This window comes from Phycodurus eques, chromosome 13 (assembly GCF_024500275.1).
Source record: "Phycodurus eques isolate BA_2022a chromosome 13, UOR_Pequ_1.1, whole genome shotgun sequence".
NCBI lineage: Eukaryota > Metazoa > Chordata > Actinopteri > Syngnathiformes > Syngnathidae > Phycodurus > Phycodurus eques.
The window spans coordinates 11,321,799-11,332,961 of record NC_084537.1 but is presented as its reverse complement, the minus strand read 5'-3'; the positions used below and the strand labels follow the sequence as shown (position 1 = coordinate 11,332,961).

At 41.0% G+C, this 11,163-nt stretch overlaps 1 protein-coding gene across 5 annotated transcripts in view; it reads right to left on the bottom strand.

The window, feature by feature from the left end:
* Window positions 1–4,812: 4,812 nt before the first annotated feature.
* ccdc18 (coiled-coil domain containing 18) overlaps window positions 4,813–11,163 on the bottom strand; it is a 30,139-nt gene continuing 23,788 nt past the window's right edge. For 4 of the 5 annotated variants that reach the window (XM_061694609.1, XM_061694610.1, XM_061694611.1 and 1 more), the window contains 3 exons: window positions 9,353–9,742; window positions 6,380–7,036; window positions 4,813–5,107 (listed from right to left, as the gene is read on the bottom strand). In XM_061694609.1, the coding sequence (XP_061550593.1) occupies window positions 5,087–5,107; window positions 6,380–7,036; window positions 9,353–9,742 (1,068 nt within the window). In that variant the 3' untranslated portion in view covers window positions 4,813–5,086. Of the gene's footprint in view, window positions 5,108–6,379; window positions 7,455–9,352; window positions 9,743–11,163 lie in introns of those variants that run through there. The other variant, XM_061694613.1, reaches the window with a different exon arrangement.

The window sequence follows — 11,163 nt, the reverse complement described above, 5'->3', positions numbered from 1 at the left end:
TCTAATCAAATCTGGGGAACCACTGACCTTGCTGGTGTAACTAGCTTGCCAATTGTTTCTAGGCAGACTTCATGGGCCACGCTCGTTTGTACAATTTAAAACAGTGATTCCTGAATTGCTCCAAAAAACAATTATTGAATACAAATAGTGTATCTTTGTTCATCTATCTATGCCAGCGACGTAGAGTGACGGGCAGATTGAAGCTGTCAATGCTCTTCCACTAGATGGGAGAAGGTACAATTGAACCTGTGTATCCACACCTGTTGCCATCCATACGAGAGAATTCTGCGGTGCCTTGCAAAACGACTTTCATTAATTCCATTCCATTTGACTATATTGTACTAAAAATATACAATAGTTACATTATTGAATGTAAAAAAAAATAATCTAACCATTTTCTACTTTTTTTTCTTCTTCTTCTTCTCTGCTTTAATGGACATTCTGATATGCGCGCCTTGGCTGGCCACCTAGGGCAATATAATACAGATGTAGAAATATACATGGCGATGGTTTAAACTCCTTAATACGCTGAAGTAATATATCGATTTTTCAACGTTTATGGACAATGTGCACATATATTAATCAAAATAAAAAGAAATGAAGAGATGATTGCACAGGATTAGTCATTCTTCACAGAACAAAGAATACATGACTGTATTCTTCTACTGTCTGTCTGCATGTGTTGCTCCACCATTTATGTTGAAATAGTCCTTGTTTAAACAGTTATAACACTGCAACACTGATGCAATTCATCAGTCTGTCGATGGCATTTGTATTTTTTTTTTCAACATTAACCTAAACATACTTACAGTATCTAAAGCAAAGCTATGTGTTTTTCTTTTTTTAAATACACAACGTGCAATTCCGTTTCCTTTAGTTTGACACTGAACTTCACCTGGGAGTGGCAATAGACAGCTCGCCTCTTTTACAAAGAATTGTTCACCATCTGTCAAACTGCTGCTTAATGTGATGTGACTTGAGTTCACTGCCACCATGGTTGTATCTTGAATTTTTGCTTGCAAGTCAAAGCAAAAATAATCAATCCGAACAAGCTCGAATCTCCAAAACCTAACTAAAAATAATTTCGGTCACTCGTATCTCAAGGCACCACTGTATATACTTTTTGTGACATTTTTGCATGTTTGTCATTTAATGAAAAATATGCACCTCAGCTCAATAAAGGTTTGGGAATTACTGCCATAAATCAATGACCAAATTAGCATATGCCAGCCACACCCATTATTAGCATATGCCAGCCACACCCATTGTTATGCATTTTTTTTCACAATTTAAAACAATTCCCCATATGTTTGTTAAAACACCTCAGGGATCAAGCATTCGATCTGATTTAAAACTTGTCTTGCTGAAATGACCCTTAGCTTGCAAAATGCCAAAGAAAAAGCTAAATATTTACCATAGAGTCAGGCTTTCAGATTCAGCCTTAAGTGGACACTACATCCTCATAGAGAACCAAGTGTGGGGTTCGGATTCATTATTGACACAAGGCTACGTTTACATTGTACAGAAACAAAACCATGTAAGGAGTAACAATTAAGGGAGGTTATGAAATGGACAGGATGGGCCAGAATTCATGTCAGTGTTAGCACAAAATCTTCAGGCTTCTGCTAGAAAGCAAAAAAATAAATAGTGTTGATCGGTGGAAAAAGTTTCAAAAGGATTAATCTTGGTCTGTTTTTTTTTTTTTTGTAATCCGCGACCCAAGTGAGGATAAGCAGTACAGAAAATGGATGGATGGATCACCAAAACCTGGCATTTGAACCGGTATGTGTAGACTTTTTATATCAACTGTATCTTCTACTCCATCCATTTGTTTACATGAGGATACCTAACTGGTGCTAGAGTGGTGGCGCCGGGGCGAGTGTGATCGTTGAACAGGAAGTGACAGCAGGACCCGCTGGCAGGCCGGAGACAGCTGATGGTGCACATCCTCAGCCGCAATGGATTACTCATGGATCTCATCATGTCAGGCTAAAAGGGACATTATGGAGAACTGGAACACCAATTTTTTTCCAACCTCTTTTTAATGACCACTTCCACCATCGGAAAGGGGATACAATAATAACATGTTTTTAACTTACCATATACCGACATTTGAGCTTCTTTGTTTTTCTTGTTTAGATTAGATTTTCTTTTCTTTTAATTCCTCAATAATACTGTTTTTTGTTTGTACTTTACCCAACTGTCTGTCTGTCTATTTAACAGTTTGGAAGAGGGCATTTTCTTTTCCAGCATAGTTAATAAAATAAGCTCCACATCAAGGCACGGGTAGTTTGTCCAATCTTAAAGGTCACCATGGTAACCACTTCCGCCTTTTATGCGTGGGGGGTTGACTTGAATAATGGAAAGGCAACAATTGTAGCCATGACCTTACAATAAAGCACATTTTGAGGTTCTGATCCAAAATATTGCTGCTCCTCAAATGTCTCCAAAACTCCACTGAAATACAGTTTGAATATGCTACTGAATGTTAAAAAAGCCACACTTTGAGCCGTAGTCCGTGTGTGTTACAATTGAAGCTTCGGGGTGTGTGGTCTCTCAGATAAGAATTGCACTGCCGCATGGTGACAGTTTATCTCTGTAAACGTGGTAATGGAGGTGTCAAGTAGTCATTGCACCATAGGCAGATAACCCATTCAGAGTGGAAACCATTTCAAACAGAAAAGATCCCCTTTTAAATAGAGAAATGCTATTAGTAGTGCCGTCAAAAACAACACCAAAAAACAGCCCTATGATCAATGGTGGGAAGTAATCAAGTATAAATACTTGGTTACTGTGCTTATGTAAATGTTTCAGGTGTCTGTACTTTGAGAACAGGGCTGCAGCTATTGATTTTATTATTATTTTTTTAAATCAAGTAAATATTCTACAGAATATTCCATTGACTGAGTAATCAAATAAGAACTGATTTACCATTAATAAACAATAATATGCATGATTTGCAGCCATTATTTATGTCCACCTGGGGTTGTCATTCCCACATTCTATTGTAGTATCTGTGACTTTGGGTGTGTATGGCTTTAAAAAGGTGGGGCATGGCCTGGTGAATGATGTGGGCATCAGCGAATGAGAGTGTAGAGTTGGTTGGCTGTTGACGTCAAGTGACTCAGGGTCAGTTGTGGCCATTGGCAGCTTGCGTATAAATGTGCTTATTACGTGTTTATGTTCGTACCGTTTGTTCAATAAAGTGTAAAAGTGCTCCGGCGGCTGTGTCTATCCTTGACCACTTGCGGAGACACTGCAATACGTTTTAACCATGGTAGGCTATATTAAATTAGCTGACATCAATGCGTTACCTCGTGTTGGCGATCGTAGCCGTGCTGTTATGTGAAATCCTTTGAGTACAGAGTGTACGCACTATTGCCACCTCTGCTGTTAACTACAATCTAGGGAGTTGTCCGTCTAAAAGCAACATGTTTAATTACAGTATGTCAACACTGGGAGTTATCTAGCTCAGTTGTGCTTTGTGTGTGTATGACTGCACTTTCATCCGCCTTTAAATAACCCCTGCAGTCACGTCTGCAGTTCAAGCCTCGCAGCTTTGTCAGAAAGTATTTTCCAAACATGCCCAGCTATGACACTCGTCTGTCTCGTTTGTCCAGTCGTGAAAGAAAGTAAGATGACACTGCTAAGGTGACCATTTGCAAAGCTTCTCAACTATGATAGCTTCAGTTAATCACACAATAAAGATGACTTTGGGGGGGGGGGAAACTTGTCAATCCCTTTATAATGGGCATGTACCAAGACAAAATACTGAAAATAAGTCATGAGTTCGCAAAATGGAGACTAACATTGAAAGTAGGATGTAGACAGTGTGAAACCTGCAACTATTGTGAAAAAAATACAACATAGGAAGTTGAATGGAGGAACTAGAGCACTGACACAACATTGTAGCAAGCCACAGTCAACCACATCCTCAATATACAAGGCTCTTAACATGCAAAAGCAAAGAGATGATCCTCAGAAAATGCAGATGCTTGTAAACATCTGACTTTATCAAATTATTTTGTTTTTGTTTGTTTTTTTGTTTTTGTTTTTTTTGCTTAGGAACTTTCCTTTCCTATCTGAGCGGAAAGTACTTGTAAGAAAGGTTATTCGAATTTTAAAATTGCTTTGGAAAGGTGTCTCATTGAAACGTGTAACCCACCTTTAGCATAGGTTACTCCTGGCCAACATTTACAAAATGATGTTATCCATAACCCTTTACGACAGCAATATTTAAAGCAACGGGCCACCAACTATGTATGGTTTGCAATACTTGCCATCACACGATGACAGCAGTTAGTCGAATTCATTTGAAACAGTGCTGTCGTTTTGCTCTTAATATGTGCCTTGGCTCAACAAAGGTTGAGAAACACTGGCTTATTAAATGTGTTTTTTTTTTAAAGGGACAATCCTAGTTTTCACTAAGCTAGTAGAATTGGCTTTGAATGCAATTTTAAAAAGAGGCTTTAGAGGGTTGGGGTCTCTGGGGGGCTCATCCATTGGTGGGCCCCTGACCTAATGACCCCATGTGGGGATGCTGCACAGTTGTATATGTGGAGAAATGTTGATCTACAGAGAATTCAGTGGTTTTGTTAAAATGCCATTAATTGTGCCATTGTTATATAATCAGCACAAGATGCCAAACCCAAACAAGCTTGAGTCATGCTCGAAATTCAATTTGACCTTCACTGAGGATCCGGAGCCAAAGATTCCTGTCTTGGATTGGAAAGCAAAAGTCGCTATGGTAACAGGACCCCTCAGTCACCAGCAGCATGAGAACTTTAGAATGAAACACCTCTGGAGAATAACACTAGTAAAAAAATGAACATTTATTGAAGTATAAAAAAAATGAAAACTCTGAATGTAGTTTAGAAAGACATTTGACATGAAGCACACACATTCTATTTAAACATCATTCACACGCGGTAACTTGTTTAATTGTACAATAAAACACTTTTGAGTTTGTGTCCAGAAACAACAACACAACACTTGGACTGAATAACTTACATTAAAAGGAACAGAAAGACATGTTGAGGATGGGGTTGACGAGGATGTAAACAGTACTTCTTCTCTCCAATGCTTTTCATGCCTCCTTGGCATCCATCTGAGGGCAAACAAGCATATGTCAGTTCACTAAATGAAAACAAATTATTTCAAGATGTGGGAATGTGGCAGGCTCGTCGTCTTACATAAGAGTGATGTCCAATGTTTGGCTAGAACTCTCCTTCCCTTTGTCACTGCTGATTTTTATTTAGATTTCGTCAGTTATTTGGCACACTTTGTGAATTAATGGGGCTTCTCAATATGAGCCTCACACGTTCTAACTGAGTCCAAGTCTCCTCAACTACAGTAATTATTTGTGTAGCAGAGAAGCCACACTGTTCCCACTCCTCCTGGTTCTTTCTGAACTGACTTTTTAGACAGTCTGCTGGAACTTGGGTTTGCAGTCTGTAGGGCTGCACCTATGGAATATTTTTAGAATCTAGTATTCTACCGATTATCCCATTGATTAATCGGATAAAAATGTATTCTCCATTGCAACAACAACAATGCAACACAGTATGTGTATGTAAGGTGGAGGTATTATTTTTTGTCCACTTGAGGTCATTATCTATTCTACTCAAACATCTGTGACTCTGAGTGTGTATTTACAAGGGAGGCCTGGTCTGGTGAGTGACGTGGGCGTCAGCAAATGAGAGTGTAAATTTGGCTGGCTGGCTGCATGTCTGCCCCGCATGTAGATGCGCATATCCAGTGCATTTTTTTTATAAATCTAATCATCTGTAAGCCATTAATTTTTAAGGACAATGTTGTAAGATCAGTTTGAAATGCTATTTAAGTGTTTTGGCATAATAGTTTGTGGTATATTTACAGTAAGGTTTAAACTATTGATATAGGGAATCGTAAAGAAATTTGGGGCATGCGTCAAGATACTCCAAGTTTTTGTCCAATGTAAAATTGCTTTGGAACACTACCTGAGTATGATGTTAATTACGCCATTGCTGTCCCATCATTGCAACATACTGGATCAACGCCAGCTGGTGGACCTTTTACAATAAACATTGAACAAATAAATAAAGCACTTTATGTCCATTAATGTCGGGATGTGTTGCTACTTATATTAAAGATATTTTCGCACCACAACTCACAAATTTGTCTTGTGCCGAAAATCCAACAATACCCCGGGGAAAGGGAAAAGGAAAATCATCTTCCTGTATCGGCACAATGAAGTGGGCTACATATTGCTTTTCTAGTGGCCTTCAGTTGTTCACTACTTTTCTAAATGCATTGCGGGATACATTAATTGCACTATATAGAGGATCGGGAGTGATTTTGAATGGTCCTTCTTGAGTTTCTATTGGAGTGGTGCTGTTACCTGAAGGCTATGTCCACTCTGCGATGACCCCGGGGAGCTCCACAAGGATGGATCCTTCTGATTGGCTAAAGTCTGATTGACGAACCGCAACATTCCTGCCAATGAGCTCGTGTGGTTGCCCGGGGTGTCCGGCCCTACCCGTTCGTCATCTTCCTCCTCCATCATGGTTCGCTCCGTGCTGGAGATCGTTTCGCCCCCCATGTAGGTGAGGGGGTCGAAGGAGATCTCGCAGCTCGACGACGGCTCAGTGCTGCTGAGTCCCTGCCAGCTGGGGTCTATCGTGTCTGAGCAGGACGACTCCCATGGCTGCTGACTCAGCGCCTCCCTCAGTGTCCTCTTGAGGCTCGGAGGGAGCTCTAGGGACAGATCGTTGCTGCAACTCTGCAGCAGCAGCTGAAGGCCCGCATCAGATGGAGGGGAGGTTTTGGTTTGGCAGGGAAGGGAAGTCCAGGGGGTGTGTGGTGGAGAGATGGAATTCGCTGGACGCATCTTGGGAGAGGAAGAAGGGCAGTGAGGGGATGAGGAGTCCTCTTGTGGGTGTAACAAAGGATGGGCAGATGACAGGGAGCTAAGGGTATTGTACACAGCTGGATTCTGACGTTCGGCTGCTCGCTCCAGTCTGGAGATTTTGGCTTGGAGACGAGTTACCTCAGACTCCTGTAGTGGGATGAGAGGAGAGGTTGGCAGTGAAAAGTAATTCTCTGGGATTTTCAGAGGTGGCAAAAGTACTCACACTCTGTACTTGTGTAATAGTACAGACACTAAAATCCAATTTCTATACCCCTAATATTCATTAAGGTCACAGGTGTGCTGTAGCCTATTCCACCTGAATTTGGGCGAGAGACGGGGTACACCCTGAACACGTCGCCAGCCAATCACAGGGCACACATAGACAAACAACCATTCGCACTCACATTCACACCTATGGACAATTTGAAGTCTCAATTTAACCTACCATGCATGTTTATTGAATGTGGGAGGAAACTGGGGTAACCGGAGAAAACCCAAGCAGGCACTGGGAGAACTTGCAAACTCCAAATGGGAAGGCCCGAGCCTGGATTTAAACCCACGATCTCTGAATTGTGAGGCGGATGTGCGAAGCAGTCAGTCACTGATTGAACTCCATTAAGCAAAAGCAAAAAAAGTAGATTCTGAAATGTACTTGCACTTGTAATGGTTACTCCTTGTACTATTCCGAAATAAAGAGATGCCATTGTCCAACAAATGAAAAATCAAACCCCTGGTTAAGTACTGCAGTTTTTTTGGGTCTCAGATTTTATCACAACACCAGAGAAGACAGCTGACACATTTTGGCTGGCGCATTTTAGGAACCGCCTTTCCCTGTGGAAAAAGCAGTTGCCAAAAGATTTTAGTTTAAAATGGCTTACTTTAAGCAGGATCCCTCGCTGCATCATGGCCGTGGTCTGTTACCGCAATTTCTCGTGTATAATGCGCACCCATGTATAATACGCACCCCCAAAGTTGACCTCAAAATTCTGGAAAACCTTTCTACCTATATATAATGCATTTTTACAAAGCATGATTTTGCTTATACCCATATGATCAAAACAAAGTATTATCTGAATTTTGTTAGCTTTTTCAAATAATTATTCTGAAGTTAAGCACTTTATTTGAACATGTAATAGTTTCTTTTTATTGCTCTTATTTTGAAATTCACAGCCCTACTTTTATTTAATAAATGAGAAAACACAATTGCGCTAATATGTTTGATTACCCAGGCAGAATTTGTAAGATGGGTACAATTCTTTAAAGAAAACATGAAGTACATTTCATTTTAATGGGATTAAAATCAAAACTGTCAAGCATTCCAGAAAAGCATTATCATTAAACAAAACATAACCATAAAGAAATGTAATGATGGTTGTTGTTCAGTCATAAATCGTATTTTAAAAAAAAAACAATATTTCACAAATTCTGCCAGGGTATGTAAACCTATGAGCACAACTGTACATATACGAAGTCATACATGCCCCTGTCATATTGGAATGAAAGTGTAGGCTACACCTTTTTCATAAACTCGAGGTGGCAGTGGTATAATAGAATCAAAGTGCACGCCTTTCTCATAACCTCGAGGTGGTGGTGGTATATTAGAATGAAATTGTACACCTTTATCATAACCTCTAGATGGCAGCATACATTTATACAATTTTAAAGTTTTTTTTTCATTATCCCCTATACCTATGTATAATACGCACTATTGACTTTTTACATTTTTTTTGGGGTGGGGGGGATGCGCATTATACCTGAGAAATTACGGTATATGCCGGTCTCGGTGCTGTGAAATGCGTAAATCCACGCTGGCTGGCAACAGCTGCTAGTTAGCGGTAGCTGGCTCCCTCTCGTCAATCATCTGGCACGATGTGTTGAATAAATCTTGCATAACTTCATACAATTCATCTTGCTGCTCGCAGTCTACCATATACATCCGTGCAGTTCCTTATGGCCATTGGACACCTCTTTCCACGGAGATGATCGTCTCGGGGGAGACTACGGCTCAGTGAGCCACATGATCGGCTACAACAGTGGCTACAACTGTGCATATATGCACATGAGCAGTAAGTGGTGGCGTAAGTGAAAAAAGCATTGAAGCGCTTCAATACGTACTTTGATTCGTTTTCATTCGAATGCGAAAATTATAATACGGGATACATTTTTTCAAGCGGGCTCGCGAGTGAATCTGAATTGCCACTCATTCGTTAGGAGCTCTAATCTCAACCATTGTTGACTTTACTTCCCTCTGTTTACATCTTTTTTATGTCATGTTGTCAACCACGGATATTAAAAAGTAACCTATTTTGACAAAGTAAAAGTAAAGAAAGTACAGATGTCTGTTTTCAACTGAGGGGGTTAAAGTAAAAAGTCGGCAGAAAAATAAATAAGTATAGCTAACTGGAAAATCTAGAGTACAGTAATGACCACTGGTGATTTTAGCAACATAGCAAAGCACATTACCTTGATGAGCAGGGACTCACTGTTGGTCTCTATGGACCTCTGAGAGGAGTCAAGCTGAGTTTGGAGCCAAGCAGCTTGGACCCTGGCTTCTTTCAACTGAGCACTAAGCTGCTCCAGCTGGATTTGGAGCTGACTGTTCTGAGCCTTGACTTTCTCATACAAATTACGAGTCCTCGACAGTTGACTCTCTCTCTGCAGGAGCCCGTTCTGGCTCTGCTCTAATTGGGTCTGGAGATGACTGGTTTGGGCTTTGGTGAGGTCCAGCTCCACCTTAGTTTGTTCCAGCTGCATCTCCTGCTGCTGGAGTTTAGAGGCAAGCTTGTCCTGCGAGGATGACATGTGCGAGGACACTTTGAGGAGCTGACCTCGGGTCTGTTGCAGGGACTCCAGCTGACCAGGAAAAAACATTACATTAGCATATGGTGGAATTGAGAACACTCCAGCTTACGCACACATTCCCAAAACATGCATGTTATGCTAATTGCAAGACTCAGTGATTCTCAAAGTGCGGTATGCAAAAGAACAACAACTAACAAAGAAACCCAAGTACAGTAGTAGTTCAGTTCTATTGGTGAAGTTGAGGTCCTTATGTGCTTATCAATGTTTGCTAATGTTAGCATCAGCTGACGCTACGTTATCTTAATGAATGATACCATCTGCGCATATTTTGTCCAGATTTAAATGTGCCTTATTTCTGTAGTGTCCCTTTGATATGCACATTAACACACCAAGTTATACCTCTTCAGTTAGTTACTGTACATTTACAAATGTACAAGACTTGTGGCCATTACGTGACACGTGTGTACGAGTGTTTCTACTTTTAGAACACCTTTTACATAGTGGTTGCATGTTTGCATGAGGGAGGGCTCGAGGATACTTAACTGTTTTCTGTCACACTGCTTACTATTGCTGAGTTAGAGGTTGTGTGCAGCTTGTGATAAATTTCATAGTAAGCTTCAAGTTTTCCACATAACTCAGTGGTTGCAAATGGGCTCCTAGCTAGCTTCAGGCGAGTTAACTTTGTTGTGCTGACGTCAAATTGTGATCTTCGTGTCTGTTACTATTACGTGTAGAACATGCAGGGAGCAAGAACATGCGGGCAGCAAGAGTGATGCATTGTCATGTTGACCCATGTTTGAGAAACATGGAGGGAAATGTAGCATTTTAGGCCCGTTGCTATAGCTCACACAAAAACAAAACAAATAAACCAAACGGAGGGCGGCACGGTGGACGACTGGTTAGAGCGTCAGCCTCACAGTTCTGAGGACCCGGGTTCAATCCCGGCCCCGCCTGTGTGGAGTTTGCATGTTCTCCCCGTGCCTGCGTGGGTTTTCTCCGGGCATTCCGGTTTTCTCCCACATCCCAAAAACATGCATTAATTGGAGACTCTAAATTGCCCGTAGGTGTGACTGTGAGTGCGAACGGTTGTTTGTTTGTATGTGCCCTGCAATTGGCTGGCAACCAGTTCAGGGTGTACCCCGCCTCCTGCCCGATGACAGCTGGGATAGGCTCCAGCACGCCCGCGACCCTTGTGAGGAGAAGCGGCTCAGAAAATGGATGGATGGATGGATGGATAAAACGGGACTAAACTACCATGTATTGAAATGACTACAATGTGACTAAGACTAATAATAATTTTCATCCAAAAGACTAAACAACACTGCACTTACATTTTTATTCAAACAGTCACTGAGAAGTAAGACATTTGTGGCTGTGGCTGGATGTCTGACATAGTAAGAATTAGGGTATAAAGAGAAATGGAACTAACAAGGAACATGCGATTAAAAAGAGGAAACAACACCAGACAGAAA